Source organism: Mandrillus leucophaeus, unplaced genomic scaffold, assembly GCF_000951045.1.
Source record: "Mandrillus leucophaeus isolate KB7577 unplaced genomic scaffold, Mleu.le_1.0 Scaffold757, whole genome shotgun sequence".
NCBI lineage: Eukaryota > Metazoa > Chordata > Mammalia > Primates > Cercopithecidae > Mandrillus > Mandrillus leucophaeus.
The window spans coordinates 602274-629985 of NW_012108219.1; the positions used below are offsets into that span (position 1 = coordinate 602274).

The 27712-nt window shown below is 36.4% G+C and overlaps 1 protein-coding gene across 1 annotated transcript in view; it reads left to right on the top strand.

Moving 5' to 3' along the window:
- Positions 1 to 27712, top strand: part of BBS9 (Bardet-Biedl syndrome 9) — a 527217-nt gene that overhangs the window by 166516 nt on the left and 332989 nt on the right. Inside the window, exons 6-8 of the mRNA XM_011966349.1 lie at positions 2279 to 2363; positions 10994 to 11177; positions 11815 to 11944. Of these exons, the coding sequence (XP_011821739.1) occupies positions 2279 to 2363; positions 10994 to 11177; positions 11815 to 11944 (399 nt within the window). The remainder of the gene's footprint in view (positions 1 to 2278; positions 2364 to 10993; positions 11178 to 11814; positions 11945 to 27712) is intronic.

The window sequence follows — 27712 nt, forward strand, 5'->3', positions numbered from 1 at the left end:
GTTCCTTTGGAGGGGGAGATGCTCTCTGATTTTTTGAATTTCCAGCTTTTCTGCCCTGCTTTTTCCCCATCTTTGTGGTTTTATCTGCCTTTGGTCTTTGATGATGGTGACGTACTGATGGGGTTTTGGTATGGGTGTCCTTTCTGTTTGTTAGTTTTCCTTCTAACAGTCAGGACCCTCAGCTGTAAGTCTGTTGGCGTTTGCTTGAGGTCCACTCCAGACCCTGTTTGCCGGGGTATCAGCAGCGGAGGCTGCAGAAGATTGAATATTGCTGCACAGTGAGGGTTGCTGTCTGATTCTTGCTCTGGAAGCTTCGTCTCAGGGGTGTACCCCACTGTGTGAGGTGTGAGATGTCAGTCTGCACCTAGTGGGAGATGTCTCCCAGTTAGACTACTCAGGGGTCAGGGACCCACTTGAGCAGGCAGTCTGTCTGTTCTCAGATCTTAACCTCCATGTTGGGAGATCCACTGCTCTCTTCAAAGCTATCACACAGGGGCATTTACCTCTGCCGAGGTTTTTGCTGCTTTTTTGTTTAGCTATGCCCTGTCCCCAGAGGAGGAGTCTACAGAGGCAGGCCGGCTTCCTTGAGCTGCGGTGGGCTCCACCCAACTCGAGCTTCCTGGTGGCTTTGTTTACCCACTTAAGCCTCAGCAATGGCGGGCACCCCTCCCCCAGCCTCGCTGCCGCCTTGCAGTTAGATCTCAGACTGCTGTGCTAGCAATGAGGGAGGCTCTGTGGCCGTGGGACCTTCTGGGCCAAGTATGGGCTATAATCTCCTGGTGTGCCATTTACTAAGACCCTTGGTAAAGCACAGTATTAGGGTGGGAGTTACCCGATTTTCCAGGTGGTGTGTGTCTCAGTTTCCCTTGGCTAGGAAAAGGGATTCCCTTCCCCCTTGCACTTCCCAGGTGAGGTGATGCCTTGCCCTGCTTCACCTCTTGCTGGTTGGGCTGCACCAACTGACCAGCACCGATTGTCCGGCACTCCCCAGTGAGATGAACCTGGTACCTCAGTTGAAAATGCAGAAATCACCCGTCTTCTGTGTCACTCATGCTGGGAGCTGGAGGCTGGAGCTGTTCCTAATCAGGAAATAATCATGATCTGTTTTTTATAGGCTATTGTTAAGTTCGTCATCAGCTTCTGTCTTGCAAAATCTTAAACCGTAGTCATTCTGCATTCAACTGAAGTTACAGTTTTTTATAAGTGAATTATTCTTGATTGAGATAGGATATTTTCAGAGTTGGTATATGACATTTGAAGACCATTGTACATTTCAGTGCTCATTTAGATATGCTGCATTGCCTTCATTCAAGTCCCTGATTTTTATACTCTCAGATATCTGTCTCTTAGAAAATATGAGTTTTGATTCAATAGGAGGGAAAGGCATACATGAGTCTGTAGTTGCTTTATGTCGAGTAAGCTTATTATTCTAAAAATATGTCATTAATTAATGAGAAATATAGAAATTTCAACTTTATTAGATAAATTAATGATTTCTAGATCGAATAATATTTATAAATTGTTTTTAAGAATAATTTGAGCTAAATGTCAGTATTGAAATGGAAGCTGTAAAATACTTATAGATTACAATGTCCATTACTGACAACTCGCTACCTACCAGCTACAAACTACTATGTGATTGATCTCTATCTCTATATAAATCTGTCTCTTTGTCAACCCATCAATCAATAATTGTATACCTACTATATACCAAATACTAGGTACTTTATAATTTATTTTTTAATCCTTTTAACAATGATTGTGTTAGAGACTCTATTATTATTTCTGTTTTATGGATGAGGAAGCCATACACAGAGTGATTATGTGCCAAAAATGTACTTACCTAGTAAGTGGTTAAACTGGGGTTAAACTCAGTTCTTTTTGGTTCCATAGATTATGTATTGATACTTTCTACTCCATCTGACTGCTTTGCATATTTACATTTTTTCTGTCTATTTGGTATTTAGGTGTTAGATCTTTCTTGAGTATTGTTATTTGTCACATAAAATTCTAATGAAAGTGCTTTGATAGTTGGTAGAGCTGTTTTCCCAATGCTGAATAATGGATATATGGTTATAATTTCTTTATCATGACATTTTGCACAGTCTTATGTCACAATATCACTCAATAAGAATTCAATCTTAAATTTTACAGTTTTTAAAAACAAGGAAAAAGTGTTTTATAATGTTTATAGATTATGGTATACTTTTAAAGTTTAAAATAATTTATAAGTTTTAATTATAAACTCATTTACAATTTTTTTATTTCTTTCATACAGGTACCAAGTACTTGCTTTTGCAACAGATGCAGATAAAAGGCAGGAGACTGAACAGCAAAAACTTGGTTCTGGAAAAAGACTAGTTGTAAGGCCTTTTTTTAATATATACAAATTTCAATAATGCCGTATTTACTCACATATGTTTGTTAAGAATAAGAATTCATGGGAAGAAAATGTAAAAAAAAAGTCAGTCATTCCCTTTCCTGTGTTATGATTGTATTAATGACCTAAGAATTGAGTTGGTTGTTGTTAAGCAGTGGAAACACATGCCTGGTCATGGTCGTAATATAACAGATTGTAGAGTTGTACCACTAGAACCATAGATATCCAGATGGAGTCACGTTTAACAAATAAAAATGGAAACATTTTAAAAATCTCTCCTTAATAGGCAAAATTTTGTAGATTATATTCTTCTCTTTGAAGTGTCTTTTCTCTAGCTGCTTTCCAGATTTTCTCTTATCAGTTGTTTGGAGCAATGGGATTATAATGTGTACTTTTCTTTCTCTCTTTTTGAGCTTAAGATTTGTTAAGCTTCTTGCATCTGTGAATATTTAGTTTGCATAAAATTTAGAAATGTTTTGGCCATTAATTCTTTAAATATTTTGTAACTAATAGGCATGCGACCAAATATATAAGTAAAAGAGAACAGTTCACAGCTCACAAAGGTAGTTAGCTCACAGACAAAGGTGAAGTTTGATAATTTGAAAAGTAGTTTTAAGAAAAATTGTAAATGATGAATTCTACATTTAATGTAAATTGGGGAATAGATGGTGATTATGAACTCTTCCTTATCTTGAGAACTTCTATAGACAGCAAGGCAAAAAATAGAAGGAACTAAAATTATGGTGGAAACATTGAAGTAAATCTGAGCATACACATGAAGGAAGCTGAATGGAGAAATGATATAGAATTTAGAATACTAACATAATAATATTGGAGAAGATTATGCAGAATTTTCTGTATTATGATACAGAAGTTCAGACGGTGGTAGAACAGAAGGGTAACTTGGAAAGAGTCAAGAATCAGATGAAGATATATATTTTTTTCATTGGTGGTAAAAAGTAAAAGAGCACAATGAATAAAAATATGGTATAATTTTGCACAGAATTTAGAAGCACCATAGTAATAATAGTTAAAGCACAGATTGAAGTCGAACAGGTCTTGAGAGCTTTACTTTTTTTTTTGAGCAAGTTACAGCAAATTTGTTAGCCTTACTAAATCTCAGTTTCCTCATTTGCAAAATGATGATAATATCTATTTTAAAATGTTGTTATTAGGCTGGGCATGGTGGCTCATGCCTGTAATCCCAGCACTTTGTCAGGCTGTGGCAGGTGGATCACCTGAGGTCAGGAGTTCGAGAGCAACCTGGCCAAAATGAAGAAACCCTGTCTCCACTAAAATACAAAATTACCTGGGCATGGTAGCGCATGCCTGTAGTTCTAGCTACTTGGGAGGCTGAGGCAGGAGAATCGCTTGAACAACCCCAGGGGCAGAGGTTGCAGTAAGCCGAGATCACGCCACCATACTCCAGCCTGGGTGACAGAGCAAGACTCTGTCTCAAAACTTGTTGTTATTAGATAAATTATATATCTTATATATAAATATATGATTGTGTGTAATATATAAAGCACATAGCAAAATGTCTAGATGAACTTATATGATAATGGTGATTAAATTGTCCTTTGACCTCCTCAATAGTTGTGTTCTTCCATTTGTTTCTTGTAGTCTGCACTTCAGCCTTATTGGGCCTCTCATTGTTCCAAATATTCCATGGCTCTTCTTCATTCTAGGCATATGGTTTTTCTTCTGTCTGGAATAGCCTTTGCTTATCATTTGCAGTTTTTATTGATTACTCCATGCCTCACACTGAGGATGTATTCTGAAGGCAATTGCAGTTGAGTAGTTTTTCCATTCGATTGGTGAATAGAGTGAGAAATAGCAGTAAACTTCATTTTGTTACATGATAGTCGCTTTGCAGGACTGTGATACCATGGGAGCAGTATTCAGTCTATTGCAGAAGAAACAACTTATCTAATGGAATGCTTTTAATAAGATAGTTGTGGGAAGACATTTAATAGCTTCCTTTGTTACTCACAGCTACCTTTTTATTGATTTCTATTTAAGTCTTTTGTGTGTTCAGAAAAATAATTTGTATACTTGAATTCTCTTAGATTCATTGAGATTTGTCTTATGGCGTAGAATATGATCTATCTTGGTAAATGTTCAGTGTGCACCTGAAAAGAATGTGTATTTTTTGCTGTTGTTAGAGTGTTTCATATATGTCAATTAGAGTATGTTGGATGATAGTGTTGTTCAACTCTTCTGTATCCTTATTCGTTTTTTTACTAGTTATTGTTTTTTTTTTTTACTAGTTATTCGTTTTTTACTAGTTATTATTAGTTTTTGAGAGGGGGGTATTGAAATCTCTGACTGTAATTGTGGATTTTTCTGTATCTCCTTGGAAATATATCTATCTTTCTCTATTTATTTATTTATTTATTTATTTTTGATACGGAGCCTTGGTCTGTCGCTCAGGCTGGACTGATCTTGGTTCACTGAAACCTCCGCCTCCCGGGTTCAAGTGATTCTCCTGCCTCAGCCTCCTGAGTAGCTGGGACTATAGGCGTGTACCACTATGTCCAGCTAATTTTTTGTATTTTTAGGAGAGATGGGGTTTTGCCATGTTGGCCAGGCTGGTCTCTATCTCCTGACCTTGTGATCTGCCCTCCTCAGCCTCCCGAAGTGCTGGGGTTACAAGCATGAGCCACCATGCCCGGCATATGTCTGTATTTATTTGTGTATTTTTTGCTTCAGATATTTTGGAATTCTGTTATTAGGTGCATAAACATTTAAGACTGTTCTGTTTCATGATGAACCCATCCCCTTTATATTATGAAATGACCTTTATCCTTTTGTTTGATAATCTTCTTTTTTCTGAGACCTACTTACTCTGTTGGTAAAATACTCAGTTTTCTTTTGATCAGTGTTATTCTGATACCTTTTCCTATCTTTTCACTTTGAACCTGTTTCTGCCTGTGTACTTCTAGTGCATAATTTATAAGCAGTATGTAGTTGGTTGGGATTTGCTTTTTAAAATCACTATGATATATACTCTGCCATTTAATTTTGTTTTATTTATCTATATGCCTGTCTAGTTTTTTTTGTTTCCTTTTCCTCTTTTTCTGCTTTTCTTTGGCTTTATCCAGTTTTTTAAAGATTCTATTTTATCTTTTTTGGTTTATTAGCTGTAACTCTTTGTTTTGTTATTTTAGTGTTTGCTTTAGGGTTTCCATTATTTATCTTTGGCTTAACTCTATTTTCAGGTGATATATTACCTTATATATAATATAAGAACTATGCTTATGTTTCCTACCTTCCAGCCTTTGTGCTATTGTCCTATTTTTTTTTTACATAGGTTGTGAACCCCATATTACATTGTAATTATTTTTACATAAATAATCAATTACATTTTAATGAGATTCAAATTACAAGAAAAATATGTATTTACCCACGTAGGTATAATTTCTGTTGTTCTTTTTAATTTCTATAACTCCATCTTTCCATCTGGTTTCATTTTCCTTCAAACTAAAGGAATTCCTTTCACATTTCTTTTAGTGTGGGTCTGCTGGTGAATTTTTCATTTTTTTATGTGTATACTGTTCTTGAGGTTATCACTGGGACACAGTTAAGTTACTTGGAAACAGTTTGATTTTGGGGGGCCTTGTTCTCAAGACTTGTTAAGTGGAACCAGGGCAATGCTCATTTTAGGGCTACTTTTTCTTTACTCTTCAGGCAAGATCCTTCTTAGTACTGTACCCAATTTGCTCAGAATTATGAGGTTTTGCAGCCTGGCTGGTAGGCACAGGAAATATCTTTTACCCTGTGTGAATGCTGGGCACTGTTATCTCTAATCTTTTGGGTGGTTCTTTCCCTGGCCTTGTGTAGTTTCCTTACAAGAATATGCCAGTAAGTACTCAGCTGAGTATTCGAGGGCACTCTCTGCAGATCTCCACAGTTCTGTCTGTATGCAGCTATTTGGTGTGCTGTCTTGTTAACTCAACTGATGTGGTTTCTCCAGACTCTGAGTATCCATCTCCACAATTCAGAGTCTGCTGGCCTCTGCCTAAGTTCTTCTTCCCTGCGCTATGGCCTAGAAACTCTTTTAAGGCTGGAGCAATCATGCCACTCACCTCATTTGTTTTCTGTCTTTAAAGGATTGCTGTGCTTTGTTGTCTGGTGTCCAGTGCCTTGCAAACTGTTGTTTCATTTATTTTGTCCATTTTGTGGTTGTTTTAGGTGGGATGCTAAATCATTTCCCTATTACTCCATCTTGGCTGGAACTGGAAGAATTTTTTTTTATCATTGTTCTTAGCAAATTTCTGTGTTTTATGAGACTCATTAATTCAGAATGTAGTGTATTTCCCTAAGTGGAGGTCACAGAGAGTGGCATTCAGTACCTGGTAAATTGAAAGTATTTATTGGCTGGATCTCAGACTGTGGCCTCAGAAACATGATTTGCCTGTTCACTTTGAATAAATCACCTCTCAGAGTGAGGCCCACATCAGCCTGAGTTACAGACACTGATGTACAAAGCCGAATGCTAGCCTGTTACAATATAATGAGAAATATAACTGTCATGGGACTGATATTCATGTCTTGTCCAGTGGAATCATTTTATATAGGTAAGCAATACTTGAGCCAAATAGTAATCAAATAATTTCTTAGTGTTAAATTCTAGTTGAGCTTAAGATAGTCTGATGCACCTACCTATGTTCACTAGGCTGTCTCCCTTCTACAGATTGTTCTTGTATATATACTGGCAATATCTGCCTTTCTGGCCAGCCCCATTTGGATTTTATACCTTCTTCAAATATTTTAGTATCTAAAGTAGATGAATACCTAAGATCATGTCTTGATGGCCAAAAATTCATCTTGTCTTTAATGTGATTTTTCATGATCTTTTCTTGGATCCATTGTTTGTTGATTATACCCTAACTTTCACAGCAGCCCTCAGTTCCTCTTTGTGCAGATTTTTCTGTGTGAAACCATTCACTGTTACTTTCGTATACAACACAAGCCTGTCAGGGACCCCGGCTTGGACCCACAGTGAAGCCCTCCCTTTTTGGGCCAATTAATGGATTGATTGCCGCTCTGCATCTTTCTCGGGTGAAGCACCAGGAGACAAGACCCTTGGTTCCAGCCACTGCTAAGGTCCCTTCCTCTGCTGCCTCTAAGCTGGGGAGGGAATATAAAGCCTGAGATCTCCCCAGAGAGGCAGAGTGCAGCCTGGGAGTGCCAAGCTGTGATCTACAGCCAGCACAGAAGTGGGAGAAGAGCCCACACTTTCAGAGCATTGATAGGGAGCATGATGGCAGCTACTGCAGTGAGCTGAGATTGTGCCACCACATTCCAGCCTGGGCAACAGAGTGAGACTCCAATTGGAAAAAAATAAAGGCCAGGCGTGGTGGCTTACGCCTGTAATCCCAGCACTTTGGGAGGCCGAGGCAGGTGGATCATGAGGTCAGGATATCGAGACCATTCTGGCCAACATGGTGAAACCCCATCTTTACTAAAAACACAAAAGTTAGCTGGGCGTGGTGGCATGTGCCTGTAGTCCCAGCTACTTGGGAGTCTGAGGCAGGAGAATCGTTTGAACCCAGGAGTCGGAGGTTGCAGTGAGCCGAGATGGCACCACTGCACTCCAGCCTGGCAACAGAGCGTCACTCTGTCTCAAAAGGAAAAAAAAAAAAGAAAATAGAGAGGAGCCACATAAGTGAGAAAGAGCCTACCTACTGACCAATACACTTGCTAACATACCCCACTTTGAAACCATAGGCAAGAATTTAGCTATAAATAAAAACCTTGCAGAAAGCTTCAGCCCTCTGAAAACATCCAGAAGTCTACTGACTGTACTCAATTTACACCTCACAAAAAGGAATACTCATGCACACAGATAAAAAAGAACCAGTGCAAGAGCTCTGGCAACTCAAAAGGCCACAGTGTTTTCCTTCCTCTAAATTATCACACTAATTCTACAGCAAAGGTTGTTAACTGGGCTGAGATGGCTAAAGTGACAGAAATAGAATTCAGAATATGGATAGGAAAGGAAGACCATTGAGATTCAGGAGAATGTCAAAATCCAATCCAAGAAATCTAAGAATCACAATAAAATGACACAAGAGCTGGCAGACGAAATAGCCAGTATAGAAAATAACTTAACTGGACCTGATAAAGCTGTAAAACACACTACAAGAATTCATAATGTAATCACAAGTATTAATGGCAGAAGAGACCACACTGTGAAAAGAATCTCAGAGCTTGAAGACAGGCTTTCTGAAATAAGACAGTCAGACAAAAATAAAGAAAAAAGATAAGAAATGAACAAAACCTCCAAGAAATTTGGTGTTATGTAAAGAGACCAACTCTATGACTCATTGGCATCCCTGAAAGAGATGGGGAGAAAGCAAGCAAGTTGGAAAACCTCTTTCAGGATATCATTCATGAAAAATTCCCCAACCTCACTAGAGAGACTGATATTCAAATTTAGGAAATGCAGAGAACCCCTGCAAGATACTATACAAAAAGATCATCCCCAAGACACATAATCATCTGATTCTGTAAGGTCAAAATGGAGAAAAAATGTTACAGGCATCTAGAGAGAAAGGTCAGGTTACCTCCAAAGGGAGCTCCATCAGGCTAATAGTGGACCTTTCAGCAGAAACCTTACAAGCCAGAAGAGATTCGAGGCCTGTATTCAACATTCATAAAGAAAAATATTCAACCAAGAATGTCATATCCAGTCAAACCAAGCTTCGTATGTGAAGGAGAAATAAGAATCTTTTCAGACAAGCAAGTGAGAAGGGAAATTGTTACCATCAGACCTGCCTTACTAGAGCTCCTGAAAGAAGCACTAAATATGGAAAAGAAAGACTGTTACTAACCAATACAAAAAACACTTAAGTACATGAACTAATGACACTATAAAGCAGCCACATAAACAAGTCTGCATAATAACCAGTTAAAAACACAATGACAGTATCAAATCCACACATATCAATACTAACTTTGAATGTAAACAGGCTAAATGTCCCATTTAAAAGACACAGAGTGGCAAGCTGGGTCAAAAAGCAAGACACAGTGGTATGCTGCCTTCAAGAGACCCATCTCACATGCTGTACACCTGTAGGCTTAAAATAAAGAGATGAAGAAAACTCTATGAAGCAAATGGAAAAAAGCAGGAGTTGCAATCCTAATTTCAGGCAAAACAGACTTTAAACCAACAAAGATAAAAAAAGACAAGGGCATTACATAATAGTAAAGGGTTCAATTCAACATGAAAATCGAACTATCCTAAATATATATACAGCCAACACAGATGCATCCATATTCATAAAGCAATTTCTTAGAGACCTACTAAGAGATTTAGACTGCCACACAATAATAGTGGGAGACTTCAACACCCCACTGGCCCTATGAGACAGATCATTGAGGCAGAAAATTAACAAAGGGATTCAAGGTCTGAATGTAATACTTGACCAAATGGACCTAATAGACAGCTATAAAACTCTCCATCCCAAAACAACAGAATATTCATTCTTCTCGTCACCACATGGCACATACTCTAAAATCAACTACACAATTGGATATAAAACAATCCTCAGCAAATTAAAAAATGTCAAAATACCCATCAACAGTAGACTGGATAAAGAAAATGTGGTACATATGCACCATGGAATACTATGCAGCCATAAAAAAGAATGAGATTATGTCATTTGCAGAAACATGGATGGAACTGGAGGCCTTTATCTTTAGTAAACTAATGCAGGAACAGAAAACCAAATATCACATGTTCTCACTTCAGTATCATATGTTCTTACTTTCACTTGAGGGTGAAAGGCGGGAGGAGGAAGAGGATCAGAAAAAATAACTATCACATACTACATACTACACTTAGTACGTGTGTAATAAAACAATCTATACACCAAGCTTCTGTGAAATGAATTTACCTATGTAACAAACCTTCCTATGTATCCCTGAACCTAAAGTAAAAGTTAGAAAAACTGAAAACTATATGCCTGTCTGCCAATATTTTTCAAAATGGTATGTCTTTGCTCTTTTGCATTTTCCTGACTTAGAAATATTGTATGGGAGATGAATCCTGAAAAGTGCTCATTTTACATTCATTCTTTCATTACTTTAAGAAGCATTTATTGAACATTAACCACATCCCAGCAATATGGAGATATCCTGGAGTAGCTCTTATGTATAGAATATTCTGCTATACTCTCTAGTGGCTTGGTGACTACTCTGTATATGCATATTGATATATTTTTAGTTGTCCTATAAAAACACATGTACAATCATGATGACAATTTTTATGGATTATTAAATTTGATTTGCAAATTAAGCACAATATTGTTTTCATGGAAGTTTTTTAGGGAAGCAGGTAAGTTTTTTAGTGATTTTGAACTGCAGAATAGCTAATATCACTTTTTTGGTCCGTGGTAAGACATGGAACAAAACTTTGATTAGAGTCTCGTAAAATGCCAGAAAAATGGTCATAGTGAAAAAAAAAAGAAGAAAGAAATGAAAGAGATTAGCCCATCTTTATATTTCTGCTTTGTTGTAAATCAATTTCTTAATTTGTATTGATATGAAAATAACTGAAATTTTCTGAGGTTAGCAACTAAATTGATCTTGAGTTTTGCTTTTTAGGTGGATTGGACTCTAAATATTGGAGAGCAGGCCTTTGATATATGTATTGTCTCTTTCAATCAGTCGGCATCCTCTGTTTTTGTTCTTGGTGAGAGAAACTTCTTTTGCCTTAAGGATAATGGACAAATTCGGTTCATGAAGAAGCTTGACTGGAGCCCAAGTTGTTTTCTGCCGTATTGCTCAGGTGTGTAGAAAGATTTTCTTTTATCTCTTCCGTATGTCAAGGCTATGTGATATACACTGGAAAAAAGCCACACTCATACACATATTTTAAACATATATGAAAACAGTTTAATACTGAATATGTAATGGATATTTTAACTTTAAAAGTTTGAATAGAAGTTTGATACAAAGCATACATTTGGTTTCGTCAGTCATTTTACTTTGTACAAAATGACTTGTAAAATTGGCCTCCAGCATACGTTAATACTTTCCATTATGTGTCTGTTCAAGATGCTTTCAAGAGAACATCAGACTCTTTTATAAGCACAATAGTAATGTCTAATGGAATGAATTATCTGTAGTGAATGCCTAGTAAATCATTAGCTTAAATGTGTTACATATTAATGAAATTCATGCTTTCTAGATGAAATGCAAAAATGTTGGCGATTATCTAGTTATAGCTTCCAAGACTGTAAAATGATTCCTTTCTTTTTTATACTGGTAGATTAAACTTACAAAATAATGTTTTATTACATAAAATCTTTATATATTAAAATCAAGGTGTTAGAATTAGTTTGTGTTATCAATTTCCTAAAAGAGATATACTGTTTCAAATGACTGTTTTCTTAGTGTCTCTTTTCTGTATCTTCAACTTACAGTTTCTGAAGGAACAATAAATACTTTGATTGCAAATCATAATAACATGTTGCATATTTATCAAGATGTGACACTGAAGTGGGCCACCCAACTTCCCCACATTCCTGTAGCAGTAAGAGTGGGCTGTTTGCAGTAAGTGATTTAATTTAACACAGTTTTAAAAGAGGATGTTAGTCAAGAAATTTTCTAGAAGTTCTATGAAATAATGACAAGTGATTTTATTAAAAAATTACAAGTGACATTGTAGTATGAATGTCAATAATGAAAGTAATTTAAAATATAATTTTATTGGAAAGAAAGGATAATTAGTGCTATTAATCATTTTCATTTAATATTTCTAGCAAGATATCCTTAGTAAATTAAAGGTAAAAGCTGATGAAGGTATCAAGAAAATTGTTTACTTGATAGATTATTCTTTAGAATACAAAAAGATTTCTTTTAGCATTTGATGAGTCCCTTTTAGAGAACATTCACTGATAGACTGTGATGATATTACGCTGTTCATCATAATAAGGTCTCACCTTGTTTCAGCCGTTTCATTAAGGCAAGTGATGCAGAATTGTTGATGATCATGTGTTTACACAGTTTAGATTTTAAGTGGGACTACTTTGCATTTAAACTGAAAAACAGCATTCATACTTTAACATTAAATTTACCAAATCTATCAAAACTGACAGAAATGGTCCATATAAGTGAGTAATTTTTCTAGGTCATCAGTATAAAAAGTGAGATGCTGATGAACTTTTTAGCATCTTAGATTATGTTTAGGAATTGAAAATATCAGCAAACATATAGAAACACAACTTTCCATAAAGCTTCATAGATTATTAGGTGTATTCAGTTCTACTTATTTATAATATTTTATTGAGCATTTAAAGGCCATACGGGGTGGGGCGCGGTGGCTCACGCCTGTAATCCCAGCTGTTTGGGAGGCTGAGGTGGTTGTATCACCTGAGGTCAGGAGTTCAAGACCAGCCTGGCCAACAGGGTGAAACCCCATCTCTACTAAAATACAAAATATTAGCCGGGTGTGGTGGCGTGTGCATGTAGTCCCAGCTGCTTGGGAGGCTGAGGCAGGAGAATTCCTTGAACCGGGAGGGCGGAGGTTGCAGTGAGCCTAGATCACGCGACTGCACTCCAGCCTGGGTGACAGAGCAAAAACTGTGGGCTTGAAACTGTGTCTCAAAAAAATAAAGAAAGAAAAATAAAAGCCATATGTAGTCGAATTCTTCAGTGACACCTATAGTTTCTGATCAGGATGGAGTTGTTCTCTCGTATTAAGGGCTTGAGTGTAATATTATTGTTGAAGCTCAACAAAGGGTGTTCATATTTGCATCAATGTTTAATCTAAAGCCTTTCCAAAATGTTGAATTTTGGAAAAATGGAAACATTTTTTTGAAAACATTGAATATTTTAAAAAGAAGTTGCTTTCTTATGTTTTATGAGAAAAAAATATAATTTTAATTGCTATGCACTTAAGACAAGTTATAGTTATTTTCTGTCTGAAAAATAATTTAAAAATTTTGAGATTGGCTTTTGCAATGTCCATCACATAGTCTTCTTAAATTTGACAGAATATTCATACTCACCAGACATTTTGTATCAGATTTACTTATGAAGGATTTAGAACAGGAAAAACATCTTGCCATTAGGGCAACATCAAGTATTTCACTTCTGGAAGAGTAATTCTGCTTTGGTCTCTTAAGTGACAGTTCAGTTGCAAAAAGACAGATCCACACTGGTGGGTATGGGCCTCATTTTGGCTTACAATCTTCATGCCCTTCAGGAGCCAATATCTTGAAATACTTAAAAATTATTGGGGTTTTGGTGTGTATTTTGAGCACAGGAGAATGATAGGTAGAACGACCTTATTGAGAACATTTAGTTGAAATAAATACATTTTTACACATACATTATGTACAAGGGATGTACACATTTCAAGAGTCACCATACTGAGGGAAGTGCAAAGATATGACTTCTCAGCAGATATTTTTTGTTAATTTGTAGTTTTTGGTCTAGATACAACTTACGAGTTAAGGGTCAATAATAACTGAAATATTATTATTAGTAAAAAACTAAATTTTCATATAGTGTGCATCATGATGCTTATATTCATAAGTAGCCTGTCATTTTATTTTAGGTACCTGTGAGTGAACCTTCCTATTTCTCATAGCTTTTGCAAGATGACTGTTATAAACAATTAAATCCAAATATTGCCATTAGTATTTTCCACAATTAATGTATAAAAATAAATTCTAATTGTTCAACTGCAGATTTTTCTTATTCTTACATATAACTTAACACAAAGTATAGGATTAGACTGTTGGAAAGAATTCCATTGTAATTTCTATTAGAATTTTTTTCTTCTTCAGTAAATTTTAATTAATGCATGCAAAAGAAAATAAAGATTGTAAAACACTAGACTCAATTAACATAAAGTTTAGGAAAGTTTTCTGCCCTCACCACAATTGTAAGCTGTATGCTACAGTTATTTAAACACATTTTATAACAGTCACATCTTAAATCTTATTACTTATCTAAACTGAAGCAGTAAATGGATAATTTCAAAAATGATCATATGTATGGAACACCATAACTATATTTTAATCACTTGCAAAATACGCCGTGGACCATGGGGAGAGCACTCAGCTCTTAGCTCACGCTGAGGTTTTGGTTATTAACCACAAAAGGTAAGGGAGCTTCCAGTTTTGCTCTTTGGCTGTCAGATCATTTACAGGGGTGATGTTGGAATAGTAGCTGGTGTTACAGATACCCTACACAATGCAAAGCTAGTGAACACCAATATCTAGTCATCTGGCAAAAAAAGAAAAAAATACACCATAAACTAGCAAGAGCATCTGCAGCCAACTGCAGGCTAATGCCACATCTTTTCTCAAGGCTCTGTCCTGGGCATGTGAAAGAAAAGCCCTGCTTTTGTCCTGATCAACAACAGCCTTCCTGTGAGGAAGACACTTCCTTGCCACGTGAGCACTGGTGGGCTTCTCACTTTTGCAAGCCCAAAATGTGACTCTTGCCATTCACCATGCTGCCCTCACTCCCTCACCTCATGGGCCACAAGAGGGTGGAAGAGCCAGGCAGATCTAAGCTGATGTCCCACAAGGGGTCTATGGCGGTGGAGATTCCATGGCGGACTTGGCAGGTGACATCCAACTGCAGGCCACCTGTGAAGATCTGTTCTATGATGTAGTTGCAGTAGTTGTGGTAGTTGGCCTTCTTAAAATTGTCATCACCTGGGGACAGACTGTGGCTCTGGGATTGGTGTCTATGAGCCACAAAGACTGCGAATCTGTAAGGGAAGACTACGTTTACCTTGCAGAGGCCCGAGGAAACCAGTGCTGACACTTTACAAGGCCATGTGAGGATGCTCATCATTTCATTAGAGGGTCTTGCTGTTATTTAATGTGACGAGAAATCACAGCACTTGGATTTTCAATGCTCCTCTTTTTCTCATTCCCTAAGAAGAGCTCCACATTTTTTATCTTGCCAACAAAACACATCTAATGCCCAATGAGTAGGTAATTGGTTCCCTTTTTATATGAGGAACAATTGAATAAATATTTCCTGGAGACAGCTGAAAATATTGTGGGCCAGATACTGTAACCCTGGACAGGTTCTTTCTGCCTGTTGCACAAACAAAATCAATTCACTGAATTTCAGTGGAGAAAGAGTTTAATTGATGCAAGGCCAGTCACACCACACTGAAGATTATTAAGACTTATTACTTAAATCAATCTTATTGAAGGCTCATAGGTTAGGGGTTTTTCAAAAGTTGTTTGGGGGAAGAGTTAGGGGTGGCTAGGCAATGGGTGCTTGCTGCTAATTGTTTGGAAGGTGCAATCATAGGGATGTGGGAAATGATCCTCTTGCATGGTGAATCACTTCTGGGAGCAGCTGGTGGTTCCAGGTGGAACCATTATGGTTTCAGAAATGCAAAAAACCTGTAAAGATCTCTTACAAGGCCACTGTTAGGTTCTACAATAGTGATGTTATCTGCAGGAATATTGGGGAAGTTGCATATCTTGTGACCTCTGGAATAATGGCTGTTTTTGTCTACACCTTAGCAAAATTCAGCCTCCTCTATCTTCCTAGCCTGGTGTTCTCTCACTAGCTTTACAAAGACAGTTGAGTTTTGGGGAAGGGCTAGTTTTACTTAAACTATAAACTAAACGTCTCCCACAGCTAGCCTAGCCTAAGCCTAGGAATAATTAAGGGAACTTGAATGTTAGAGGCTAGAGGGTTGTAGGCTAGATCATGCCTCCCCCACTGCCATAATTTTCTCACTGCAATACTTTTTGCAAAGGCTGTTTCACTTTCATCCTTTGAGTTTCAACATGCCTCAATCCTGAGGTGTAAGCTATGAGATGGGAAAAGGGTGAGAACTGCTCCAACTTCTTCCTACTGACAGGGGGCGTAGTTGGGGTATGGGTTGCCCCTAGGGTAAGAGGAGTGGAACTGCTTTGGATGCACTCATAGGTGCCTGATTGGGGTTCCAAGCCTTATATGACAAAGACGTTAATATTCTCATCCACAGTTTTAGCATGGCACTTAAGTGAACCGCAGACTATAGGATAATGAGTAGATTATTAGACATACAGATTCACATAAACAGGAAAGAGCAAATTTAAATATACCATCCCATATCTTTTTAGCTCCTAGTCCCAAGACTCGATGAGTTCAGCTGAATAGCTGTTTCCCATATCAGGAGGTGGCATTGCAGATGGGCTAATCCTTTGTATGTGATGAAGGCAAACAGATTTTTTAATAAGAGGCATTTCAGACAGGTTCCAGGACTATTTCTTCAGTGTAATTAGATCTCTGCCCTGTGGGTTGACAGTGCCTCACCAGCAAGTACATTGCCAGAGATGACCCTCAGAAGAAATAAGCAGTTGCCAGAGCTCACCTTTAGGTCTGTTGTACTGGTAGGAGGCTTACGAACCACAGGCAGATATTTGCAAGGGTGGATCCTGGATAAGCCCCCAAATTTGTAACTGCCTGATGAGTTCTTCCTGCTCACTGTACAAACAAAATTCATTCATGACATTGCAGTAGAGAGAGCATTTAATTGATGCAAGTCTAGCCATACCATGTGGGAGAGTTATTACTCAAATCAATATCATAATCTGTTAGAATTTTAAAGATAATTATTACTAACTTAGCTATAGCTTATCTGTTTATTTATTTTTAGAGACAGGGTCTTGCTCTTTTGCTCAGGCTGGAATTCTTTGGCATGATTATAGCTCACTTCAGCCTTGAACTTCTGCCTTCTGCCTCAGCCTCCTGAGTAGCTACAACTAAAGGCACATGCTACCATTCCTGGCTAATTTTTTCATATTTTGTAGAGATGAGGTCTCACAATATTGCCTAGGCTGGTCTTGAACTTACGGCCTCAAGTGAGTGCTGGGATTATGGGTATGAGCCGAAGTGCTCAGCTCACATATTTATATTAGGAAGTTGTTTGAAATTGAGAGTACTGAAATAATTTTTCTCTTGCTTTTTATTACCTTTAGGGTTAAAGCTTTTTTGGTAGAAGCTTCCTTGGTTGAATGTGTTTATTTATGAAGGAAATTGCTGCTTTTTAAATATGTTTCTTTTCAGTGAATAAGAAATGTTGGATTTGGGTCAACTTGATGCAATTATACTTAGTAACAGCATTTTGCTCAGAGTCTAAGATGCTTTTTTTCTTTGCACTCTCACCTACTTGGCAGATTTAGTCCTCTCTACCTTGTCTATTACATAACAGTTCCAATTCTGTCTGTGTTTTCTTCTTCCTTTTCAGATTAAATCTCATTCTCGATTAAATTGTTTTTTATTTAATTATTTTTAATTTTTGTAGGTCACACTATGGGAATTTGAAATCAATACACAGATTACAGAATCAGAGGAGCCTGACTGTGATAATCTTCTTTAAATTCTTAGCTATTACTGTTTAGCTCTCATTGCATGAAGTAGCTATGGAAACCTGGCCCAGCATCTTCTGCGGTGGTCATTTTCTCCAGTGGCAAATAAAGATCATCATTTATCAGTGATGTTACTGTCTCTGGAGATATCAAATATATCTACAAGTGGAAGTCCATTTGAATGAAACTTCACAGAGATGAGAACCATTCTAAACTTTGCTGGCAGCTCACAGCAGGCTTTAAAATCTTATTGCAGTACTTATTGCAACTCATTTTTGAACAATTTGGTCTAGTACTTCAATGTTTTTCTTCCTAGGCTAGGTCCGCAATAGTCACTTATTTTAAGTTTGTTACTTAACAGTTTCTTCTTTTTAAAAAAATTTCCTAGCTTATTTAATTTTTAAAAAACATTTATTTTAGATACAGCCGGTAGAAGTGCAAGTTTGTTACATGAGTGTATTGCATGATGCTGAGGTTTGGGGTACAGATTCTGTCACCCAGGTAGTCAGCATAGTACCCAATAGGTAGGTGTTCCACCCACAGCCACTCCCTCCCTCCCCACTCTGGTAGTCCACAGTGTCTGTTGTTCCCATGTTTATGTCCATGTGTGCTCAATAATATTTTGTTCTTTAGCTTTCATTGATATAATATTGTTGACCAGAATGTTTCCCCCATATCTTTTCTGGATTTTCATTTTTCTATTTCAAGACATAGCTCAAGTCACATAAATAAGCCTTTCCTGCTTATCATGGTCTCCCTCTTTTCTGAATTTCTATCACATTTATAATTATGTTGGTGGACTACTATTTGATTTTCCTAACTCTCCAACTAGAGAATACATTCCATTTTACTTTTGCATGTCACACCGAATAATCAATGAGAAAGATCAACATATGGTATATGCTTCCTAAATACTTAAAAGTCATTGTGGTTTTTATGTGTCAGGGGAAGAGGTGTGGCTCTAAAGACCTTATAAGATCTTTTAGTTGAAAAACCTTTTTAAAATATGAAAAAACAGACTCATAGAGGGAAGAAGGATATTTTACTTGAAACCAAATTTGATAGCAAAATATTTTTAGTTCCAAAGTGACATTTTCTTTTTTTGGTTTAAGTTTTGCTGTTAATTTGTCTTTTTTTTTTGTATTATAGAAAGAGAATGTGAGCCTATATACTTTTTGCTATCCTGTATTTTAAGGATTTTCTTTGTGAATTCTTATCTTCCACAGAAATTTCATAAATATTCCTGGAATTTGCGTAAGGTATACATTCTGATATTTGGCACCTCTGCATTTTTATTGATATTTTCCTCTATTTGTTATAGTTGCAAGAGTAGAATATTAGTATTTCGTTACTATATTTTTCTGTCAGTTTTCTGTTGCATAAGCATTTTTGGTTTAGATATTCTTATTCTGTGTTAGCTTATATTTCTGATAGCTGTTTTTCTGGTGAGTTAAAAAATTTTATCACTATAAAATGACCTCTTTTGGGTTTCCATTTAATATGTTTTTGTTTGCTTATTTTTTCATTGGTTTGCTTTGAGTTCACTTAGATACTAGTTTTTGGTATGCTGCGGTCTATGCCTTTTTTTTTTTTTTCTTTTTTTGAGACAGAGTCTCACTCTCTCTCCCAGGCTGGAGTGCAGTGTTATGATCATAGCTTATTGCAGCCTTGAATGCCTCGCCTCAAGCAATCCTCTCACTTCAGCCCCACAAGTGGCTGGGACTGCAGGCATGTGTCACCACACCCAGTTAATTAACAATTTTTTTTTTGTGTAGATAGGATCTTACTATGTTGTCCAGGCTGGTCTCAAACTCCTAGCCTCAAGTCATTCTCCTGCCTCAACCTCTCAAAGTGCTGGGATTACAGGTGTGAGCCACTGTGTCTGGCCAATGCTTCATCTCTCAACAGGTTCATTTAATTTTCACTGGAATGATATAGGGTGTTATTATATTCTGTGGTAAGAATGTATTGTTATATTTCACCTTCAAACTTTATTGATGTTGCTTCCTTATTTTTTTAATTTTAAAATTATTATTATTATTTTTGAGACAGAGTCTTGCTTTGTTGACCAGGCTGGAGTGCAGTGGTGTGAACATGGCTCACAGCTGCCTTGACCTCTTGGGTGCAAGCAATCCTCCCACCTCAGCCCCACAAGTAGCTGGGACTATAAGTGCATGCCATCACATCTGGTAGATTAAAAAAACAATTTGTAGAGGTAGGATCTCCCTGTGTTGCCAAGATTGGTCTGGAACTCCTAGCCTCAAGAGATCCTCCTGCCTCGGCCTCCCAAAGTGCTGGGATTACAGGCATGAGCTACCATGCCTTGCCTCTTATTTGTTTTTAAATAGCTTTTAGAGAAAATAATAACCTTTGTGATTTTTGTAAAAAGTGTAGAACTGCATTTTTAAAAACTGTTACTTAAAGGTACAAAGAAAAATAAAATAGCTTTTTATTAAAGTTACTTGAGTCTTATCAAATAGAATGAACATTTGTTAGCACTTTTAAATATCAACCCTGATATTATTCTCTACACACATACAAATTTAGGCATATAATAAAATTTACAAAACAGGACCACATGAATTTTTTTTTTTTTTTAGATGGAATCTCGCTCTGTTGCCCAGACTGGAGTGCAGTGGCGTGATCTCAGCTCACTGCAACCTCCGCCTCCTGGGTTCAAGCAATTCTCTGCCTCAGCCTCCTGAGTAGCTGGGATTACAAGCGCCTGCCACCATGCCCGGCTAATTTTTTTGTATTTTTAGTAGAGACAGGGTTTCACTATCTTGGCCAGGCTGGTCTTGAACTCCTGACCTCGTGGTCCACCCGCCTTGTCCTCCCAAAGTGCTGGGATTACAAGTGTGAGCCACCGTGCGTGACCATGAATTTAAAATATAAATTTATTTCATTATATCCTAATGGAAAAGAGAAATAGGTGAAGTGGAAGGAATATGTGAATTTTTTATAAATGTTTATTTACATTATATTTCAGTTTCTAAAAGACTTCTCTCAACAAGAGTAGAAAACATGCCTTTTTGGTTGATACCGTTAGTCTTTTAAAGCTGCATTTCAAATTTTGGTAGTGTCCATTGACTTCCTGTTGTGAAACATAGGGAAAATAGCATACTTATGTTTTCTTCCTCTCTTCTTGTCAAATTCTGGTATTATTGGTATATTATTATTTATTTTGTCAAAATTTAAAACATTTCCATACATTTTTTGTAATCACAATTTCTATAGTGCTTTCATCCTGTTGATTTATCTAAATGGAGTCAAAGCTTACCACTAGTTCTTTTACTATTCCTGAATTATCTTGATTCATTTCTTGGTTAGTTGAGTTTAATCATCCTGTAGTTTTGTGGGAAGCCTTATAAATGTTCTTACCTTAAGAATTGTATATTGCTTTTATACGTGAAGATAACTTTAACTTCCCTCTGAAATTTGGACATTCCATTTGGTTTTGAAAGTTGCTGTGGAAAAGTCTGAAGGTAGCTTAATTTTTTTGAAAAAGACATCTTACTGGATGAATTACTTTTTCTGTCTGGATGCTCATCTGACTTATATCTCAGTCCTTAAGAATTAAAACATTACTCCTCATCAATTATTTGTATATATTTGTTCTTTCTATTTTGATTTTTGTGATTTTTCTTCATGTTGCTTATCCGTGTTCTTGAGTTGGTTTTTAGTGTATTTATTCTCATTTTTTAAAAATTTATTTATTCTAGTTATTGCTTCTAGTGTGGCTTTCAGCCCCTGTATCTTTTGTTTGAGTTTTCCAAACAATGACAAAAATGATTTCTTTTATTTCACTGATACAAGGGGTAACTATTTGTCTGAATTCTTCTTTTGTTTCTTTAGGAAGTTCTTGCTATGGATATTTTCTGTCTTTTATGTTCTCATCTCCCTCATGTCTACCCCTTTCCTTTTTTTGCAATTTCCACACATACATCTCTTCTTATTTTGCAGTTATTCATTTTTTAAATGGTGACAGCAGTTTGCTGAAGGATTGTGTGGGGAGTTTCGAGGGAGAGTGATGATTAGCTCAGATCACCTGAGCTGAGAGTGAGACTATTTTCACCTTCTCACTCTGTTTATTTTCTCTTTTGCCCTGGGCGTCCATTTTCCTTGGTTTTCAGGGTTCAAGAGGCTAGTGAGCCTCACAGAAGCCCCTAACGGCCCCTGTCACAGGTCCTTGGTCCTAAGAATCAGTGGCTGCTGCTTGTCTTTCTATCTTCATTGGTTAGGAAGTTGATAAAAGCACAGATAGAAGACCATATGTTTTGCTTCCATTCTGGTTTTTCTGATGTCACTCCTCCTGTATCCCACCCATGTCCTTAAATCTCATTCCATTAGTCTAGGACCTGACTCTCTCTTCTGCCTGAAGTCTGCAGAGTTGGTGCCAGCTCTTGGTATCCTATCTTACTGTGGTCCAGAATTTAAGATATTTGGTAGGCTTCGAAGTTTGTTGATTGTGACTGTAGTCATTTCCTCATTCAATGTCCTTTTTTTTGGGAGGTAGTAGTTATTGTAGTACTTTCTGCTGTTTTTGTTAAGTTTTGCAGTATTATCTTTGATTAGAATTCAAGTCTTTGTCAGTCTTTATTGTTGCTGAGGAGAAATCCATGGACAACCTGATTTTTGTTTTGTTGTAGGTAATCAGTTCTTTATGTTTGATTGCTTGTAGAATGTTTTTCATTTTTCCTGTAAATGCCACACTTGCCACCATATATCTGTATGATATTTTCCTCGATATTACTGGGAATGTAGTGAATTTAATCTGTTTAAACCATTTGTTTTGCTGCCGAATAAAGGTTTCCTATGTTATATCTTTGATTATTTCTTCAGTTTTGTTTGATTTAATATGTCCTTCAGGAAAACTAATATCTTTTGGTTGGCTACTTATTTTCTGTTCCCAATATCTGCTCTCTTTTTCCCCGTAATTTTCATTTCTTTGTCATTTGTTTTCTCTGTTTTCTGGGGAAGTGTATAAAATTTGTGTTCTATGTCATTGTTTTGAGAAACCACGGCACTGATTTTGATCTTTTCTATGTCTACAGTGGAAGATTTTTTTAGTCTGCTGAGGTGCTGTCTTTTTCCCAGCCACTTCCCTGCTACCTCCTGTATCTTTGCTAGTCCTAACCAGTGTAGTATGTGCCAAGTTACAGTTCCCATGAGGCACTAGTACCAAGTACATCTTACTTTGAAACATGTTTATAGTGTTTATTTTGGGGCTTTATCTCTGAGTATATAATACACTATTATTAATCTCTATACTTGGACAATTTTATAGAATTTGCCACCTGTGTTTGGAAGTCAATAGATAGTGTAAGGGGCCATGGGCAGTGGTAGAGGTTGGAAAGATTCAAGAGGGTAGTTATAAAATATATTGCTTCAATCATAGGTCACTAACAGATGTCTGCACAGTTTTCTGGCTCATATAGAACTTGGAATTCTGAATCAGATGGGGCAGTGAGTTTATAATCAGAAATGTTAGGTAGAGTGACAGAACTCTTGGCTTTCATGGGTTCCTATCAAAAGAGGAGAGCTTTGGTTTAGGGCCTAGTGAATCTGCTATTGCATTGTGGTATACTGTAACTTAATATGAGTAATGGGGGATGAAGGAACAGAATTATGTCATAGTTCGTATATTTTTTCTTCCTCTTCTTATTGGTACCTCAGTAAACATAATTTGGACAAATGTCAATCTCATTGAAGGGTTTTGGGGGTAAAATTTGTTGCATGATTTTTGATGGTCATCATCACATGCATGCATATATTTCCATTGTGTAAGATCAAAGGTCTTTATGAGATGACCCCTAGATATTATATTGATGGAACTTAAAGTGGAGAAGCACAAGAATTGTGCTTGTAATGTCCTTATAGCCATGTGGCTAAACCATTATTGACGTATGGCCTGTCATTTGGTACACTACTTTCATACACTGTAATATGGCTATTTTGATAAGTGTTTTATTCACATGGAAAAGACCTTGTAGGAATCCTTAAATAAATTAAAAAGCCATATCTTTATTTTTATTTGTCAGTCAAGGTTGTAATTCTCAGAAAACTTCTCCTTGGGAAAAGTTAGATATCTTCTGCTTGGCTCATGTTTTCATGATCATTTTATTTTTAATGTAATAATGCAAAACACAGCATCCTCCATTCTCATGAACAATATCATAGTAATTACAGTTCCAGATTGTTTGATTTTGTTACATTCCATAGTAAGTCTATTTAATTTGCCTGGCAGAGATTTTAGAAACACTGTATAGCCAAGGATAAGTAGTTGCAGTTAGAATGCCAGTTGGGTTTATAATTTTCTGTTTTATAAATTAAATGTTTCAGTGGTAGAATTCTACTTATTACCACATATTTCCACTGAAAAACTTCTTTAGACGTACTGTCATCGAGACTGTGAACATCTCTTAAAAATGAAACTCTCAATCTCAAAGAAAATAATTTATACTGGTAGGAAAAATGCTTTTGTGTTTTGGGTTCCTCATTCTCTATCCCATAATTGATATATAGGGGATTCAGTTGCAGTAGGGTTGAAGACAAAAGGAAAGTGTTTGCTTTTCACTAGTTATGAAGGGTTTGCCTTTCACTAAGTACATACCTTCTTGGCCCTTTGGTCCCGGGGATCATTTCTGTCAGGTTACTAACTTTGCCGTTCATTTTTCTTAGAAAATACATGTGATTTAATGTTTTTTCTCCTCACTTCAGATAGTGGGCCCTCCTGATAATTGAAATTTGACTTTCTGGTTTCAAAGATAGAATGAGTTTATTTTTATGGGTTCCTGAGAATCCTGGAAAATATCTCTGTTTCCCAGAGGAAGAAGTTTATATTTTCTTAGTTACTTACTGTAGAATATAAAAGAGAAGAAGTGATTTATTTGTGTATGGGGGGCAGTAACGTAAAGTTTATATGCAGCTAAGCTCTTTGCAGAAGAACTTTGAACTTTAGAACTTTGGATGGACTGAGTCCTTTATTCTGTTAACTAGTGTATGGCCTGTTTTCTAGACTGGCTTTGGAGTGCAAATCTGAGTTATCACCAGAATAAAAAAAGAGAAATATCTCTGTATCTCTGTTTCCCAGAGGAAAAAGTTTATATTGTCTTAGTTGCTTACTGTAATATAAAAGGGAAATGGGAAAAAGTGATTTTTTTTTTTGATAACATAAGATTTATGTGCTACTAAGCTCCTTGTAGAAGAACTTAGAACTTTGGGATTCAGAACTTTGGGTGGACTTAGTCCTTTATTCTATTAAGTAGTATATAACCTGTATTTCAGAACTAGCTTTAGAGCACAAATCAGAGTTATCAGAATAAAAAAAGTGTAAATATATAACTCTTATGGTATAGGCTAATGTTGGGTGACTTAAAATTAGAATCAAAAGGAAATGCAAGAATTAGCAATTTTTATTGCTTGCTATGCACTGGCATCATTTCATCATTAGACTCTTAATTTCTACAAAGAGCTACATTGGTAGCTTATTGAAAACTTTCTAAGTGTTTAACACGTCAGGTTTAACATTTTAAAAACCTTGGTAAATCCCCTACATCTTAAGAAAAAAAGATTTAGGAGAGTGATGGTGCGTGTTTACCTTTCAAGAGAACAGTATTAATTGAACTTAATAAAAATTGGGTTGAAAAGTAAAGCAGATGAATAATCATATCATTTAAGTCATTTTTGGAATTCTAGCTTGAAACTTGTAAGTAAATTAAGTCTCACCTGATAAAATAGGTCTTTAACTCTAGGTTATCTGATCAACAGAAACTGTCAGTTAACAGACTGTGGGGGTTCCCAGATATTCTAAAATGTGGAACTGTATTCAGTGGTTTCCCTGCCTTTAAATAGAGAAAATCCACTGACTTTTGTTCACTAAAGTGCAGTTTACTATTTAAAATAAGTGTAAAGTGAAAGGGGACTTGCTACCTGCTTTATTGATGTGCTAAAAAAAGGACAGATACCCATATAATGTTTTGTGTGTGTAATATTTAAGACTATAGAAGAAAACTGAATTAATTTAAGCTTAAAATGTTACTGTTTTGAGAGGTGATAAAGGAAGAAACCAGTCAGGCAGGCAGTTAGGGTGGGTCCTTGCTTAAATTGTTTCAAATAGAACAGCCTGAAAAATCAAGCTTCCGGCACAGATCAAGGAACTTGCACAGGGGGGCTTGCCTATGACATGCCCAGAGCTGCACAGATAAGAAAGGCTACACGGGCGACTTGCCCAGACATGCCCGCAATGGAAAATTCTGTCTCCTGAAACATGTGCAGTAAGGAGAACAAAGCAATATGGATTACTCAAGCTAAGGACCCACATGCGCACTAGGAGGATGGGGTGGAGCTACCAGAAATTTGTGCCTTATGCAATTATGCAACCCAGCCCTCCTTTGTTTTCTTATAAAAGCCTTTACTTTCAGCTGTAAAACCAGCAACCCTTTTCCAGGCCCCCTCTTCATGGCAGAGAGCTTTCTTCTTTAGCTTATTAAACTTGTGCTCTAACCTCACCCTTTTTGTGTCCACACTACTTAATTCTCTTCGTTTTGAGACAAAACACTCTGGGTGGTACCTCACAATGAGAGACTGCTACATTGTGGTGCATTGGCAAGACTGTAACAGTTTCAAGTAGAAGATGACAAAATGTTATTATGGGAATTAATTCATTAATGTAGAATAATGTAACATAATGAACTATGTTCTATTAATAATTAGCACTTATGTTCTAATCTTGAAACGACTTGGCTAGATAAAAGCTTTGCTTAGTGAAGAAAGACTTATTACCCTTTTTCCTCTTGTATTTCATCAAAAAATTACCTTTTATATTCAAATGTTTTCGAGCAAGAGTATTTTTATATTTGTTGATAGCATAAAGTATATATTATGAATATGTTTTATGAGCATACATTTATTGGCTAATGAGTAACATGTTATTTCCCAATGACACTGTTCTAAGAGTTCATATGATGATAATAGCAATTTGTATCATTATGTGCCAGAGAATATTCTGAATTCTTTGGACATATTAACATATTTAATTCTAAAACAGTTACTACTATTATTACTATATGGTTATCCTCATTTTATAGATGATGTAACTGAGGCATAGAGAGATCACATAACATACCCGAGCTCATAAGAAAACATGTAAACAGCTAATTACAGCCTAAGTGAGCTGGTGTTACAATATAGAAAAACAGAATACAGTAGGTCCATTCAGAGTATTTGTCCACCATATTGCTAGAAGTCCCAACATTTTTTGCTTTTACTGAAAAACTCTGATACATTTCCTTTCTCTAAGATAATTGCTTCCCTTTCAGATTAGTGCTATCCAATATTCTATCTGACAAGACGTATATTATTTAGAGTTGTTAGGGTAAACACCTGGAAAAACCAGAAAGCAGAAGCCTAAAATAAAAGTTATTACTTTTGGAGTGTGGAACTGAGGGATGGAAAGTCCTGGATGAATCCCTTAAATATCTTTTAGAAAGTCCCAGGCATTCTAAAAATCAGCTTGCATCTTTGGAAAACTAATGATGCAGCCAAGGCTCTTTCATTTAAATCTAAAATAATTTAGATGTATTAGATTTAAACATAAATTATTTGGAATACATAAAAAATGAAGGATAAATTGTTAAGGATTTTAAGGACAGTGATATGTAAAACTATTTCTTTTTTCTTTTTATTTGAAGGAAAAGTTATGGCTTGTAAATTAAAAATTACTAGCATTTCAGTAGTCAAAATACAATGAGAAAAAATGGTAGTGTTTGCATTTCAGGTGCAAGATTTCATATACTACTTTTTATCTTTAACATATTTATTTCTATTTCTCTCATCTTCTTATTCCATCTTGTTACCTTCAAATTTTATATGGGTAGTTACAATTCATATTAATTGAACATTTAAAAATTTTCTTGGGGCCAGGTGTGGTGGCTCACGCCTGTAATCCCAGCACTTTGGGAGGCTGAGGTGGGCAGATCAC